At 42.1% G+C, this 18,132-nt stretch overlaps 1 protein-coding gene across 1 annotated transcript; it reads left to right on the plus strand.

Moving 5' to 3' along the window:
* Positions 1-303: 303 nt before the first annotated feature.
* LOC307042862 (cytosolic phospholipase A2 zeta-like) lies at positions 304-17,307 on the plus strand (the record flags this gene model as incomplete). The annotated part of the gene is made up of 7 exons (XM_079687027.1): positions 304-326; positions 2,886-2,908; positions 3,040-3,097; positions 14,827-14,896; positions 15,082-15,218; positions 15,426-15,557; positions 17,245-17,307. The coding sequence occupies exons 2-7, from the start codon at positions 2,898-2,900 to the stop codon at positions 17,305-17,307; spliced, it is 471 nt and encodes a 156-aa protein (XP_079543153.1). The 5' UTR covers positions 304-326; positions 2,886-2,897.
* Positions 17,308-18,132: the final 825 nt, after the last annotated feature.

Here is an 18,132-nt window from a genome sequence, read left to right on the forward strand (position 1 = left end):
ACCACTAGAGCACCTCAAGTTGTCGTGTAAGAAACAACATACACTTTAAAACGTGTCTCTGTGTCGTAATAAGGGCATTTTGTAGGAGGACAGGCTGTTCTGGAACCACCCTGGCACGAACCAAGAACCTGTAAAGCTGGTTCGTCTCATTATATATAAAAGCTCAGACTTGTGCAGCCAGAAGCTACTGCACCACCTGATCAGAGAGGGAGAGTCACTGGGAGCGTCAACACAGACAGGTCCTTTGCTTAATTTGTTGGCCATCATTACGTCAATCCCTGCCTTGCCAACGAAACTCGGAGAAGGCAGGAGTCACTTCATCACAGGTAAGATGTAATGCTCCTCTAAATGTGAATTGAATGCGGTGTGAGACGGGAAGCCAGTGGAGTTCTTTGAGGACCGGGGTGATGTGATGCCAAGATTTGGTGTGGGTGAGGAGTCTGGCGGCTGCGTTCTGGACACGCTGGAGTCTGTTGAGGGATGTTGTGCTGATGCCGAAAAGGAGTGAGTTGCAATAGTCAAGGCGGGAGGAGATGAAGGCGTGAATGAGTCGCTCAGCTGCGGGGCGGGTGAGAGAGGGACGGAGTTTGGCGATATTGCGGAGGTGGAAAAATGAGGTTTTTACAACTTGGCGGATGTGGGGGTCGAGGGAGAGGGTGGGGTCGAATATCACGCCAAGGTTGCGTTGGTGAGTGTCAGGTTGGGGGTTTTGCTGAGGGTGGATTTGGAGCCGATGGGGAGGAGTTCAGTTTTATTGCTGTTGAGTTTGAGGAAGTTGTGTTGCATCCAGGATTTTATTGCAGTCAGACAGGATTCGATGTGTGTGAGAGGGGGGTTGTGGGGGGATTTGGTGCTGAGGTAGATCTGTGTGTCGTCAGCATAGCAGTGAAAGTCCAGGTTGTGATGGCAGAGAATCTGACTAAGGGGGAGGATGTAGATGATGAAGAGGAGGGGGCCGAGTACTGAACCTTGGGGAACACCTTGGGGGACTGAAGCTGTTGTAGAGGAGTGATTGTTGAGGGAGATGAAGTGGGATCTGTCGGAGAGGTAGGACTGGAGCCACCTGAGTGCAGTACCTTCGATACCGATATCCTGGAGTCAGGTAAGCAGGATGGTGTGGCTCACGGTATTGAAGGCTGCACTCAGGTCAAGGAGGATGAGGATGTTGAGGGAACCGGTGTCAGCAGAGGTGAGGAGGGAATTGAGGACTTTGATGAGTGCCGTTTCTGTGCTGTGGTGAGGACGAAAACCAGACTGAAGGGGTTCAAAAATGTCATTTTTTTGGAGATGGCGGTGGAGTTGTTTGGAGATTATGCGTTCTATTGTTTTTGAGAGAAAGGGGAGGTTGGAGATGGGGCGGTAATTACTGAGGGAGGAGGGATCCAGACCGGGTTTCTTAAGGATGGGAGTGACAGCAGCAGTTTTGAAGGCAGAGGGAACGGTTCCTTTGGACAGGGAGGAGTTGAAAAGGTTGACAAGGTAGGGGCAGAGGACGGGGAGGCAGGACTTCAGAAGAGGGGTGGGTAGAGGGTCAAGCGAGCAGGTTGTGGGTTTGGAGAAGCTGATCAGTTGGAGTATTTCAGGGGGGTAACCAGAGTGAACTGGGAGAGAATGCCGTGGGGAGGAGTGCTCGGGAGGTCAAGGGAGATGGAGGGAGGAATTGTGGCGGTGGATGTTGGGGGAGATGTTTGTGTGTCAGATGCATCACAGCCCATTCATCACAGCCCATTCATTTCACCTTTCTTTCATGCTATGCAAAGAAAAAGCAACCAATCCAGATATCTCACTATGACTCACGCATGTGCACGGTGTGGCATGACCACCAAAACAGAGAGATATGGACACAAGATGTGTGCAAATGTATTTAGTATCCTATCCATGTGAACATGATTTAAGTGTGGGGGGGGGGGACCTAACCTCCTCTAGGGGGGTCCGGGGGCATGTTCACCCGGGAAGATTTTTAAAATTGAAGTTAAAAGCATCAATCTGGTGCACTTTGAGAGCAACATGAAGAGATCTATGGATACATCTTTCAACACCCATATGAAACAGAACTGTAAGCAGATTTTTCTTTTTGGATATTTTACAATTCACTCCCCTTTTAAACTCTATTCTTTTTGTTTTTAACAACTTTTTTGTTACCGTCATATTGTATTTTATACCTGTTTTTCATTTAGTCTCATTAATAACTATAATGATCATATCAAGGTGTGCCTTAACCTCACTGAGCTGAGGTTAATTGAGCCTCTCAGGAGAGAGCTCTCTTCCACCTGGTTGTAGAAAAGCTCTTTAAATTCGTTAGCATAGCTAGCTAACCAGATGCTAATAACAACAGATCGCCACTGTGCTTACAACTAAAGACACAGCCACGCAAACACTGCGGAATGTGTACGGCTCCTTATGGGTACTGCAATATTTGAAGAGCTGGAGCGGCGTTCCGGTGCTCTCTGTCAGCACTCCTTTCAGACGAGACATATACCACGTGAAGACACGTTTCGCTCGTGTTGTGTTCAAGGAACCTGTCCTTGGCCAGGAAAAGTGTGTGTGTGTGTGTGTGTGTGTGTGTGTGTGTGTGTGTGTGTGTGTGTGTGTGTGTGTGTGTGTGTGTGTGTGTGTGTGTGTGTGTGTGTGTGTGTGTGTGTGTGTGTGTGTGTGTGTGTGTGTGTGTGTGTCGGTCTCAGCTTGTAATTTACTGTGGGAATCCAAGGAATTCTGATTCATTCAACATTTGGAAACCTTCATGTACATATGAATATGTTAGAGGTTTCTTATGTAATACAAATGTGAATTGTTATGAACTTGTTGAATTTAAATCATTATCTTGTGTTGTAGTAGTTGTTAAGCACTTATTTTTTCCCTGCCATCTTCTCTTTGGTAAACTCTAGACGCCGTTTGACATGGAGGAGAGGTAACTGCTTTTTATTATTTCTCCAGTGTTTGATGTTTTAGCATTTAAGTTGACTTGAAATCATTTCTGTTTTGTTCTGTTTTTTTAAGTGTGAAGAAAGTTTTAAATCCCCTCAAAAATATCATCTCCAGATCAACCACCCAGCAAACACACCCAAGTGAAGACAAAAGCAGGAAAAAGATAAAAAAGGTAACATGAGTGCAGTGACCAAACACATCATGTATCATGTGAGGTTCATATATCCGCATTGATCAAATCCTGCAAACAAAATGTTTCACATCACTTATATTAGCCTAGTGGCAGTTCTAGATCAATTTTACATGGGGGTGTGCCATGCTGGTGCCAGTTATTAAATGAGAGAAGCACATTTAATGGAGGACAAAGGAGACAATGACAGGGTTCCAGAGTACAGCACTTAGTACACTGGCAACTAACCTAATAAAGTTATGGGACATTTATTAACATAATACAAATAATTAAAGTCAAAGATTCACTTTTTCCAGTGCAAACGTACCCGTTAGTGACTATCAACATATGTAATTAATATTAAAGAGCAACTTGCAGGTTTTTTCTTTTACTGCATTTATGCTTAACCTTGCCTGAAAATTACAATTAAAAAAGTTAATGCAGGATTTTATATTTTTTACAAGACATAAGGGCAGGAATTCAGAGGGAAAGGAGTCGTTTTGAGCTCTGCTATTAAAAATAGCTTTTTTTTTTACGTCAAATTACGTCACATGGGGGAGCAACTTTCTCGGACTCCTTCTCTGCCCAATCCGCGGTAGTAGTTTGTAGTTGGTTTGAGCGGTTGTGATTTAGTGAGCTGGTATTTTTTCGGTAATTTTACATTGCATTTCACAATTTTTAATCATGGTGAGCCTGTGTTTCTGCAGGTTGCACAAACTCCAGCCTGTCAGGACATCGAGTCCACAGTTTCCCTAACAGGAAAAGGACCGGAGCTAGCGTTCGTTCCTGGGTGCATTGTGCGAGGTGCATCCACCTCCCTGCAGCACATACTCTCCACAGCTGAAGCCTATCAAACTAAACGTTTATCAGGAAACCGTATTACATCTCTCTCTCCCTCCCCCCCTGTGGAGTTGCATTATGTAACGCGAGATACGGCTGATACTTGCGCATTAGTTTCTGTTATGGATCAGTATCAACAGTCCTGCCAGTAACGTTACTATATTATCAATACTACTTTACTTATAGTCTGATATATGATAGCTAACTTTACAATGTTGTGATGTGACCAACGTTAGCTAACATTAACGGTACGTTCACACAGCAGCTTTGGAAAAAGCTTGCCGGCGGGCGTGTTTGAAGCTCGGCCAACAACCAATCACATGAATCTCCCGCCCCTGACACACAAACAGCGGTTTAATTGCCTAGAGCTTGTACTGGCATATGATTTGATTGGCTGACGCTTCCACCGAAAGCTTCAGAAGATTCAAAAGTTGAACATTGCTCAACTTTTGAATCCTGAGATGCCTGGAAATCTCCGCTTTGCTTCCCACAATGCAGTTCGGCGAAAAGTGAGGCAAAGTGACGTCACTCCACCCCATTCAAAGTGAATGGGCAGAAGCGTTGGAAGATTCTGTAACGCTGCTGTGTGGACGGGCCGTAACGGTACGTCCACACAGCCGCATTAAAAAAATCTTGGAGATGGGCGTATCTGAAGCTTGGAGATTTTTTGCGAGCAACAACCAATCACATGAATCTCCCGCCCCCGACATACAAAGCAATAGCAATGTTAAAACGAAGTAAACTGGATATAAAATCCCCAAACAGGCGAAAAACCTACCAGTTTCACCCACTGTCTCTGCCACCTCCCTCCATGCCTGGTTCCTCCGGTTTGTATCCCGGTAAGTTAATAGGGACTGGTCATAAAGAACCGGGTGATTTGCTACCGCAATAACACATTTCTCCTCCATTTTTAGGAATATAGAAAATGAACTGCGGTATGTCACTCCCAGCTTGCACGCGGTTTTATTGGCTAGCGCTTGTACTGTCAGATTTGCATAAACAGGATTTGATTGGCTGACGCTTCCACCTCATCTTCAAAAGTTGAACATTGCTCAACTTTTGAATCCTGAAAATCCTGGAAATCTTCGCTTTGCTTCCCCTAAATGCAGTTTGGCGAAAAGTGAGGCAACGTGACGTCACCCCATTCAAAGTGAATGGGCAGAAGCGTTGGAAGATTTTTTAACGCTGCTGTGTGGACGGGCCGTAACTGTCTGCAGCTAACGCCGGTCACTCACCAAGACAGCTGCCCTGTTCTCCACTGGTTCTCCTCACAACACAGCTCCATTTCTCGCCGCTGGCCGTTATTTATTCTAATCCTTGGCTGCTCCTGGTCTCTTGGACGCCTAGCAGGTTCATAATGTGGTGTGGGTGATGTGGTATATCATAACAACTGTGTAAGCCCTTAAGGCTACTAACAACTTGTATTACATGGCTTAGTTGAATACTCGATTCTGATTGGTAAATTCAGCAGCTGTTTTTTGATTGTATGTAACTTTTTTTCAATAGCATATTCAAGTCTCCTAGTCCGTCACTTTTCCTGAAAGTGTGTTATGTAGCACCTTCTATTATTAAAAATTGTCAATATGAAGTCAGATTGAAAAAATCGGCCAAAGAAATTCCATTTATACCTATACCTGCCAGCGGGTGATAATTACCTCATAGAAAATGCAGCGTAAACCTGACGTGTTGCTAAAGCAACACCTTTTGTCTACTGCGGTTCCTTATAGATAGATTGAGAAAAAGATAGATATAGATAGAGATATAGAGAGATCGACTGATAGAGAGTTATAGATAAATAAAGAGAGAGATAGAGATTTTTACCAAAACAAAACACAAGTCTAACACCAAGCGTTTAAATCAGCACTGGTAGCGATATATTATACTTCATGCTATCTGCACAAACTATATCATATGAAAAGCTGAGAGTCCACAGAATCTATTGGTATAATTTGTATCCCTGTGCGATCAAAACTCACTGTTCTTTTATGATAAATAAAAGAACATTGTACCTTGAAAATCAATAGCGGGTACATTTGACCCGTTGGCGGTTTTAGGTATACAGCGACCTCTGGCGGTTCTAGTGTTAATACAGTATTACAGACTGTCAAGGACTATAATGAACGTTGCTAAGGAGGATCAAGAAAGAGAAGGGAAAATAGGTTAAAATACGGAGTGCTGGACGTCAGATAAATCACCAGAAGAAGACCGACAGGAAGTAAACAATAGCAGGAACACGGAATGGGCTTTGTAGCGTTTAAGGACTTGTTTGTGGATCAGAAATTGAACAGTGTTAGACAGTGCTGCCGTAAAGTTGTTGTTGTTGTTGTCGCAATTCCAGCTGTTGGTGCGCCGTGGACCTGAGTTTTTTTTTTCTTAGCGGAAGAAATACATACATTTTTAAGTCAATAAAATAATTTCAATCAATATTGGGAGTTGATTCTTTAGTTTGTTTAGTATATGGCCGTGTAATAAGCGGGATAATGTGCCGCCGGAGCTGTTAGATTAACATTAACATGCTCATTGTAGTTTTAAGTGCACTGCCTTGCGGCCTGTAGCACCGTCCTTGATGGAGCATATGTGTGGACTGGACTTGCATTTTACAGGAAAGGAGTGAGCAGAGAGTTGAGTAGTTGATTCTTTTATCTGTTTTCTGTGAATATCTGCCTCACCCTCTCAGACTTTGAGTTGCGCGCGCTACTAAAGAGACGTGTTACCATGGAAACCAAACAATGGTGTAGCTGTATTAAAGTCCGAGTGGAAACAGTCGTGTGTAAATCTGATTTTGTCAGAAATCGGGAGAAATGCGGGAGAAATATGACCCCGGGAGGAAACCGGGAGAGGGCAATGAAATCGGGAGTCTCCCGCGAAAATCGGGAGGGTTGACAAGTATGACCCACACCCAACCCACACTCAACCAGATGACTGGTTTCAGGGCCAGGATAACTAAGTCCACGTCTGAAAAAATAACCAGCTCACTGGATTGCACTCGACTGTAGACCACTTGGAGTGGTAGAAGATAAGGGGCTGCAAAAGGTACTACAAATTGCATCGTCTGACACAACATATGAGCTGCCATGCAGAAAGACAGTGACAAAAAGAATCCAGCAGCTTTATGACAATGAAAAGGAAGATAAAGAGAATTTATTGGAGAAAGCCGAATGTGTTGCCCTGACTGGGGATCATTGGACCTCGGTAAGCAATTCAAACTACCTCTGTGTGACGGCACACTTTATTGACATCTTCTCACTGTTCTCAGGTCAAATATTTATATGTGATTTAAAAATGCGATTAATTTCGATTAATTAATTACAAAACCTCTAATTAATTTTTTTAATCGAGTCCCGGCCCTAATTACTGTACATTGAAAAAAAAAGGCTGTTGGATTCACATGATTTTAATATGAAGCTCGTTTGCACATATTAAAAACATGTGTACTCAAAACTATTCCATTATGTTAAAGACACACAACTATGTTTATGTTCATTTTAGGCTTTTAATATGCTCAGTATATTTAACTTGTACCTGTACCCTGTAAGCAACATGATTTCTTTATTTAAACTTCACTGTAAAAAGTCTGTTGGACTTAAGTAATAAAAAACATGGACATCGGTTGCACATATTAAAATCATGTGTGCTCAAAACTATTCCATTATGTTTAAGACACACAACTATGTTATGTCAAAGAAACATGACATTGTTATGTTAATGTGAATATAACAATTTATGTTTAACCAACATGACTTTTTAATGTTCATTTTAGGCTTTTACTATACTCAGTATATTTCATTTGTACCTGTTAAAGCCACATTAATGTTTTGTTTAAACTACATGCTATAGTTTTCTGTTTAATCTACCTAGTGCTCAAGGGGTATAAGATTATTTATTTTATGTGAATAGAGGTATTTCGTTCATTCTTCAACAGCATCCATCCTAATCTCTTATATCTACAGCATTTATTATAACATTTTAAAACAAATAGTCAATAAAGACAAAAACATTTCTTTGAACAACATTCACGTATTTTTCTCAAAAAATAAAACAATATTAACTACCACCACACATCCAGATGAGCTTTTGGTTTCTCCCTCATGCAGCCACAGGAGAATTAACAAATACATTGAAAATAAAGAAATACAATAAATAGAAAATGTTTGTGATGCATGTACATATACATTATTGTGTTAGAACACCGCAAGGAAGCTTAAATGAAACTATTCTCCAGACCAAAATAAAGGTTTATTGTGTCAAATGGCAAAGAAAGGCTAATTTTTGTAACTCATTCATAGTAAACAATTGACAGAAAATGTCAACGCCTAGCCGAAAAAAGGAAATGCTCTTGCAAATCAATTATTTAAATAGTAACCTGCTAATATGAAAGGGCACATTAATACAAAAAAGCTATGGCATTGCTTTGGAAAAATACATGACATTTTAATAATGGCCTGGTTTCTCACCACATATGCACGAAAGAAAGTATTACAAACAAAAACAAGAACTGATATTTTGAAGTTAGTACATTAGTACAATTATTGCAATTACTACATTCTGAAACACATGACAAGTGGTACATTCTGAAAACACATGACGCCAGGAAAAACACACATTTGTGAAACATGCAAATCAATACAGCAAAAAGCATGAACAAAGGAAGTGCAAGACAGTTGTATCGATGAAAGTCCAGTATAAATGCTAGAAAAGTGGTCCATGGCAACAGCTCACTCTTCTTCTTCTTATCGTGTCCACAAGGCAGTCAGTTACAGGACTTGGTTAGATGTGGTTCAGCCACAGCTGAACACATTGCTGTCCCTTCTCATTAAACTCTGCCAAGTCCGATGTTGTGCAGGGTTGCTCCAGCAGGGGGCATATCAGGAGGTGTTGCATGGTTTGTGGTTCAATGCCGCAGTCACACACAACGTCCCCGTCATTTAGGTATCCCCATTTGGCGAGAGTGGCTTTTGCACGTCCAACACCAGATCTTATTCTGTTTAGGCATTTCCACACTGCGTAGTTGGTGTCTGCTCCAGGGGGCAGTGCCTCGCTCGCCTTAAGCTCCATTGTTGTTGCGCATGGGAGGTTGTCAATTATTTCTTCCCACCGAGTGACTCTTTCACTGCTTGTGCTCAGTGTTCCGAGGGGTGGGACGCTCTTCAGGAAACTTTTCCTGGATTTAAGGCGGCTTTTGGCTGGCACATGGCCAAAGAGAGGATGTCTTTGGTCAGTAGACTGTTGTTGGCGCTCTTTCTTGCTTGCTGCATTTCGTCGTATCTCTGGTGGGGCTATGCCTGCCAGGATGTACAGACGGTCTGTAGGTGTTGATTTCAGGCAGCCTGTGATAATGCGGCAGCTAGCATTGAGGGCGGGATCCAGCTTCTTGGCATGGGCAGCTCGTTCCCATACTGGGCAGGCATACTCGGCAGCTGAGTAGCAGAGGGCTAGTGCGGTTGACTTCAGAGTCTGTGGGTTTGCACCCCAGGTCGTGCCGGTGAGCTTGCGGATGATGTTATTCCTCGCACTCACTTTGCACTTGGTCTTTTCAGTGTGGGTCTTAAAAGAGAGGCATCTGTCCAGGGTTACCCCTAGGTAGACTTGGTGCTCACAGTGTTCAAGGGAGGTTCCTGACCAGCTGACCTTCAGTTGGCGCTTGGCTTCACGGTTTCTCAGGTGGAAGGCACACACCTGTGTCTTAGATGGGTTTGCACGTAGGTGGTTCTCTTCATAATAAGGTGTTAGCTCTGCCAGAGCGTTAGAGAGTCTGTCTTCCACAGTTTTGAAATCAGTGACTTGTGCACCTATGCCAAGATCGTCTGCATAGATGAAGCGGCGGGTGTCTAAACTTTTTGGTTGGTCGTTGGTGTAGATGTTAAAGAGAAGCGGTGCAAGCACACTTCCCTGTGGGAGGCCATTCCTGAGTCTTTGCCACCTGCTTTTCTTTCCTCCTAGCTCAACGAAGAAGTGCCTATTTTCAAGCATGCTTTCAATCAGCTCTGTCAGGCGGGTGTCTTTGTGGTCTCCAGGATCTTACTGAGGAGACGTCTGTGGTTGACTGTGTCATAGGCAGCTGAGAGGTCGACAAACACCGCACCAGTTACCATCCCTTCCTCATATCCGTCTTCGATGTACTGGGTGAGGTTGAGTACTTGGCTAGTTGTTGACTTGCCAGGGCGGAAACCTGCTTGTTCAGGGATGAGTTGTTTGTCAACAAAGGCACCAATTATGTTGAGGATCAGACGTTCAAAGAGTTTGTAGGTGTGGCTCAAAAGTGAGATTGGTCTGAAGTTCTTGGGAGCGGATGGATCTTTCCCAGGTTTCAGCAGTGCTGTAATGTGGGCTTTCTTCCAGATGTTAGGGAGCTTGTGTGTTGTTAAGCACTCATTGTAGAGCTGTAGGAGCCACGTCTTTGCCTTGTGACCGAAGTGCTTGATCTGTTCCGTTGCGATATTATCCAGTCCAATTGCCTTTCCTGGTTTGAGGATAGAGATTCCCCCTTCCAGCTCTTCCATAGTGAGCTGTCTTGTAAAAGCAGGGTCCTCGATGTATTTCTTGCGGTTCAGCTTGGTCTTTTTCTCTCTCTTTCTACTCTTTCCATTTTCGAGCAATTAAATTAAATTCACTCAAACAGTTTGTTTTTAAACGCTTGGGCTTTCTTGGAGAGCATGTTGCCGTCTAGCTCCATTAACATTTGCTGGAGCACTTCGAATGTGCACTAAAGTTTAGGGGGGTAGTTCAGGTTCATTGCATACATTAGTCCAAACAGCATGGTAGCAGCTAATGCAATGTTGTCCACATCAGTTAGTACCTGTTGGCCTTCCAGGACAATCTGTCCTCTGTTCTCATCTTTCCTCTGGTCTCATCTGTCCTCTGGTCTCATGGTGGAATTGTGGTTGACAACATAGAGTCCCACTGTAATCCCCTCAATGGACCGCAGAATGACGTCTTCATCTTCTGCCTGCAGAGTGCACAGTCACAAAAGGAACAGAGTGAGATCTAACAAATCAATACATATATATACCCATTACTAAATCCCTGTGTTTAACAAGTACATTTGGTCAGAATTCAGTACTTTTAAGCCTCCTTGTTATCTGATATACTCCTTTCTGACCTGATAACAAATGTTCCATTTCCTGTATCCGTTTTTAATTAAAAGCCCTCTAGCTTTTCAGTGTAGTCTGGCTATTATCATCAACCTAAGTGAAGCTGAATAAGAAAATAAAATTTCAGTTTTGCTCAATGAAATGTGTACACTACTGACTCGATTTATAATTTCCTTAAAATTAATTCTTACTTGAGTCATGTTTGACTTGATATAGTTCAGACGCTGGCCTATCTGTCCTCCTCTAATCTCAAAAATCTTCAGAAGTTTGTCAGATAGCACATCCAGCTGAGAGAGAAATCTTGATTAGGAGCAGGGTTGTTATACGCTTAAACTCTGCATTTATCAAAGAAAACAAAATATCACAGTCATAAAAATCATGAAATCATTTCATTTTCTAATGATGTTATGATTGTAGTTGTGTGCTAAATGTATTTACAAAATCACATACCAGGCATATTTTGCCTCAAAACGATGCAGAGAAACTAGTCCATGCATTTGCTACTTCAAGGCTAGCTTATTGTAACTCTTTATTATCAGGGTGTACAAAATCAGGGTGATTCAAAATGTATTGAACAGAGCACGGAAAAGGGACCACATTACTCCTGTTTTGGCTCTATAGTGAGAATAACCTTTTATATCAAGTACGAACAACCAGGTTAGGCTACAGTACATTTCATTTAGTTTACGTTTTTTTCCAAAGCGACTTAAAATAAGTATTACTGTAATATAAGACTACATATAAGTAACACCCTTATAGCCATTTCAACAAACAAAACATTATCACTTTTGTAAAGGAGGCTTTATAACTTTTGCCTAATAAATCAGAAAATGTGTATATCCCTGCAATGTTTGCAGTATGTAAATGTTATGAATAAATATTCAGAAATTGTCAGACTAATACCAGTTTTCAATTTGTTAGAGATCAAGTTTAAGTTAGTCAAGTAAATCACACAAAACATTTGAATACTCACCATTTACTACAGATCCTTCGGAACAATGTTCAAAGCAAGGCTGAGGTCAATCTTCTCCACACCAATTACCTATCACAGAAAAACATATTTGAAATTATTTCATTATTCACACACAAATAAAACACAAATGTTCTTCTCCTTAAAGGCGACATTTACCATTTAATTATGTACCTTTAGGTTAATATGAACCGGCTTCGGCCAAGATGGTCGCCTCCAGTGTAAAAAGCTACAATAGCCTATACCAGGGGTTCCCAAAGTGTGAGGCGCGCCTCCCCTGAGGGGCGCCAGAGAGCTTCAAGGGAGACTCAGCCGCCAGAAAAAAATAAAGAGAAACAGTGAAATCTAGCAAGTTAACTTCAGCTAAATGTATGCGAGCGGCAAAATATGGATAGATTTTTTGTGAAGTTACCTAAAGTGAGAGAGGAGACAGCGTCTGTCAGAAAACGGAGGAAGTATGACAATGATTATTTGAAGCTAGGATTTTCATGGACCGGTCCTGATGACACTCCACTGCCACAGTGTGTTATCTGCAACGAGGTGCTAGCTAATGACAGTATGAGACCATGTAAACTCCGGCGTCATATTGAGACGAAACAACCATGTTTCGTGACCAAGCCACAGGAGTTTTTTGACCGGAAGCTCAAGGAATTGCAGTCACAGAAAAATGTCATTGACACATTTAGCACTGTGAATACAAAGGCAACCGAAGCATCATACCGAGTGGCGTTACGGATAGCTAAGGCAGGTAAACCTCACAACATTGGTGAAACGTTACTCCTCCCTGCTGCTAAAGATATGGTTTCGGTAATGATGGGAGAAGCTGCTGCTGCCAAGCTAGATGCGATCCCAATTTCTAACAACACCATCCACCACCGCATCTCAGACATGGCATCTGATGTGAAGGAACAGGTGCTGGACGGTATTCTTGAAAGCCCTTTTTTAGGTAGCGAAAACAGAACATTTTATGACATTTTCTCTTACTGGACCTCATTGAAATGCAATTGAATACCCCTGCATTATTGCAAAAACACCAATAATAATAGCAATAATAATTGGGAGGAGGGGCGCGGCTGTAATTATGTTCTCTGAGGGGAGGCTCACCTTCCCACACTTTGGGAACCCCTGGCCTATACTAATGCAATGAGTACAACTTTGTACGGAGCCATACACATCAGCGTTGCGAGCTCATTTTCATTGGTTTCAATGGAGACGTGCACTGCAGCAGCGCGCACCGCTCGTCATGTGACGAGGAACAACCAATCACAACCGAGAAACACCTCAACTTCCGTAAACACAAGTGCACGGCAAATATGGAAGATAAGTTCATTTCACAGGGGGTGGATCGTAACCCTTACTTTAAGATCTGTCTGGAATGTCCCCCATATTCATGGTATGTGCACTGCTGCTAAAATGTAACACAGTCATTAATATCCTCCACTTTCCAGTATCAAGTATCGCTTTCCGGGACACACCCCCACACACACTATTGTGTCTGTTTTGATCCGCTCTGTGTGTATTTACGGTATTTACATGAACACAGAGCGCATAAAAGCAGATACATACATCGTTTATTAGGGAAATATATCTTTAACAATCAACACCTTAAATGGGTAAAGATGGTCGCTTAACGTAGCCTACTACCACACAACCTGCCTCAGCGCCCCTAAAAGTCGGCACAAGAGTAGACATACAGAGCCGGACCGACGCAGTAAAGTTCTACACCGCCTGACAGCAGACATGACACAACAATTTAAAACAAGACGTACCGCGAATATGCCGCAAGCTTATCCATCGGCTATGACTCCCCCTCCCGACTGAGCTCGGTTTAATGTGCATAACTTTGGGCAAGGTTCATAGTTTTAAATATTGTAAGGTGTAGAGCCGATGAATGGGAGTCGGAGGCGGCGTGTTGAGTATGACACTCCACACTTTATTTTCCATTAGTTTACAGAAAGGTAGGAACAACTTCATTACATGCTACTCAAGCTAGAATGATAACAAACGACAGGTGCGCTACCTAACAGGTCCGTGGCGCAACACACTCTCTATAACACAGTGAATTATGTCCCGTAATGTTCCACCACAAAAGCAAGCAACTGCCGGACTTACGCTCTACAAATACTCACACTAAAAACACGCTAGACACAAGTCAATCAATATAAACTCACCTTATGATTTTCATGGCTTTATCCTAGCTAACACCAGTGAGTGAATGAGAATGTTTACAAATTTACAGCTGTATTTAGGTTGCTCGTTGTAACGGCAAATGTGAACTCATCTTTTTGCAAACAATGCGTCTTGTGATAACCAGTAACTATGACGAACATTTGATGATATTAAATCACTTTTAATAACTTTTACCTTGTAGAGATCTCCTCGGAACAGAACCAGCTTACTCCTCCGATGCGGGAAGAAAATATGGTATTTGTCAATAATAAGAAGCTGAGTAATCGGCTGCAGAGCAAGCTACTGACGTATGTGCTCAGTGGGCGGAGTTACAGATATAAACATAACTTTTTTCTTATTTCTTAACATGATTGAGACTTATAGAACGTACACCCCTCAAGATTAAAATAGTTCTACATGATTGATAGATGTTTCGATGAGAAACATGAATAAATTCTGTCTCATATATTAACTGCATATTTGCAAATTGAACAATCCCACTTTCCCCTTTTTTTCAGTGTAACTCTGTTACTTTTGTAACGCGTTCCACCCAACACTGGTTATCAAGTATTAACAAACTCTGAATTTTCCAAATTAACCAATCAGAATCAAGTCCTCAACTAAGCCTTGCAATAATTGCTATTATTGGACTCATTCAACAGGTCGCTGTATCCTACTGGACCTTGAATGTCACCATACTGAGGGCAGAAAGCGTTTGCTCCTCAGATTACTGTAAGTCATACTTTCCCATTACATGATTTTTAAGTAAAAAGTGCGCTGTGAACACTTTGTAAATTATGTTTAATCGCTTTTTACATCATTATTAATTATTAAGAATTTTTCATGAAACTGACACACACAGTAGGTAGTATTTTCTAATTGCATTAACAGAAATGTTTCCTGTCTCTGTGTTACAGTTTCTGAATCTGACTGCTATGTTATTCTCACTCTTCCTACGGCAACGGCAACAACCTACCGCACAGCAACAGTGATGAACAATAACAAGCCAGAGTGGAATGAAACTTTTACATTTAGGGTCCCCACAAAAGTAAAAGTGAGTCTAGTCGATATCTGACACCATCACAGTGATCCATCCCTCTTGGAAAGAACAAGTTCACCCTATCTTTCCTCACTCGTTTTCATGTAGCAAGCTTAAATAAACTTATAACAATACAACCTGGCTTTTTTGTTGCATTTCTAACTGCCACTAGCTCATTTTGAAGAGTCCAACGTGTCAGTAACTCCTCTGCTGTTTCTCCAGAACATTTTAGAGTTCATGCTGTATGATGAGGATACATGGTCACCAGATGACCTGATCTCCAGACTTCAGTTTGATATAAAAAACCTCACAATAGGGCAGAAAGAGACCAAGGAATTTGTCGTACACGCTGAGGTAAAAGCAACAAGGAAACACAGAAAACTCCCCAACAACACTTCCTATGTATCATTTTAAAACACATGGAACTGATCTGAACTTGATCCCAAGTAGAAAACAGTTTTCTGTATGTCAAGTTGTTGCTTATTTTTGTAGTGAGTGTTTACAATGTGGTTAAATTTTATTTCCATGTCCTCTTTTCTTTATAGACAGAGGCCAAACTTCTAATAACATTTGAGCTACTTCAGAGGTAACTAACTGTATATTGCATTTTCTAATTGGTTATTTCACAAAGTATTTACATTTTCTCTTGAGTCCTTATAATACATTGTCTGTTTGGGTTTGAAATGAATAATGTGTGTCTTTTTATAGTGAGGACCCCCCTTGTGATTATTTCACAAATGACATCCTTCTGGTAAGACTTTTAACATGATGTAAGCATTGCACCTAAATGAATACATTCAGGAACAAGCCGTCCTTTCCCCACCCTTTGAACCCCTGGAGCAGGCAGAGCTTAAATGGCTTTTGGCAAAGGTTGCTTTTATTTTAGCGATGGCGTCAGCCAAGCGTGTGAGTGAGCTTCACACCTTGTCAGTGAGTGAAACGTGCATGCGCTGGTACTCACTTGGCACAGGGGTGGCCCTTTGGCCTAACCCATATTTTCTACCAAAGAGGCTGCCTTCGGCCTACTTAAATCAGATCATAGAGCTAGCAGCCTATGACTCCTCAGGCTTGCAGAACGTGGAAGCTGCTCTGCCGAGTGAGGGCAGAGCATGCACTGTCCAAACAGAGGCTTTCAAGGTGGATTGTTGAGGTGATTGAAGAGGCATACAGATCAAGAGGTCTGCCTTCTCCCCTTCATGTTAGGGGCCCCCCACCAGGAATGTGTCAACCTCCTGGGCAGCACTACGAGGGGTACATCTAAGTGAGATTTGTAGATGTCTTTCAGGAACCCTCAGGCCGCTCCCGGTAAGGTGGGTACTGGATTCATCATGACTATGTTGATAATAGTCACCCAGTGTTAAGCACTGCCTCTGGCGGTCAGTAGAAAGGAAGTAGAACGTTAGTTACGCAAGTAACTACGGTTCTATGAATTCTGGATGACCGTCAGAGTTCTCTGTCACTCGGAATCTTGGCGAGAAGATTCCCTTGATACATTTCTAATGGTGACGTGGGCAAATATAGGCGGGGCTGCCCTACGTCACCCCAGGTCACATATGACTTTGTTGATATTAAATACTCGACCTGCGCATGCACGAGCTGGATAACATCCAGTGTTAAGCACGGCCTCTGGCGGTCATCCAGAATTCATAGAACCGTTGTTACATGCATAACTATCATTTTGATTCGATTCAGATTCCTGGTACAGAGACAGCAATGCAGTTTAGCTTCCTACTGGAATTGCAAAAAGCAGTTAAGTGCAGAATACAGAATAATATACATATTATCCACCATAGCATACTTTGAGCTACAGAAACCATTCCAACATATATTTAGCTATTAAAGGCAACAAGGTGTAAGCATTTAGTTTTTATACCTTTTATACTTTTTATTTTGAATATTAAGCTTTTTTCCAACTCTGCTTGTTTGACATTTCACCTTCATGTTTTCCAGCGGATGGATGGATTTTCCGGTTTGAAAATATCATTGTACACATCTGCAGCATAAACAGCATTCACACTAATAATCTCTTTGTGTCTTTCAGGCGGCTCCGTTCTCTGCATTGGATGTTGACGTTCGAAATCTACAAAGCCATGACTGTAAGTAGGCTACAATAATGTTCTATCCTTCAGATGGAATTTATCACTGTAACAGTCCTGTTTGCTAAATATTTTTTCATCAATTGGAAGACGGATTCAGATGACCTTCACTGAAATGTATTGTCATCAAATTCATAGGGATAGCGAAAAGGAAAATTATGTTATGGATGGCCAACATTACCATTTAAACTGCTCTAATCAATATTATTACATTAGCATTAATTAGCATTAATGTGAGAGATATAAATATATAATCCCTACGGAGCAGAGTCCTGCACGGGTCTGATTTTCAAGACCCGCTCCAGTCCCGCACCCGTGACGTGCAATACCGAACCCGCCCCGCTACCCGCACATATTGCCAATTAGTTCCGCGACCCGACCCGCCGGCACAAGATCCGCAACCCGACCCAAACCCGCATATATATAAGCAGTGAAAACGTGCAATTATTAACACGCAGTTGCATATTTGGCTCAAAAAGCCTGGGATGTTGGTTATTTTCTCAATCTAGGATGACACCAAAAGCCTCCCAGACGTTGGATTTCGCACTTGAGGAAGAGTTATTGAAAATGCTGTATTCTCCGCTAGAGAGCTTCACCTCAGCCATTCAGAATCTGGCACGCTCAGCAGCAGATAGATGCGTTGCAGAGGTTATGATTATGCTTGGTCCCGCGGGGGAGAGGTCTGAGGATTTAAACATTAAACTAAATTATTATTATTTAAATATATTTATTATGCAACACCCGCAACCCGACCCGCATCATCTTTGTTTTACCCAGAACCGAACCCGGAAAAAAGCGTTTGAAAGAATACCACCCGAAAATCACCTTTTTTG

The sequence above is a fragment of the Notothenia rossii genome (assembly GCF_949606895.1).
Source record: "Notothenia rossii genome assembly, chromosome: 6".
Taxonomy (NCBI): domain Eukaryota; kingdom Metazoa; phylum Chordata; class Actinopteri; order Perciformes; family Nototheniidae; genus Notothenia; species Notothenia rossii.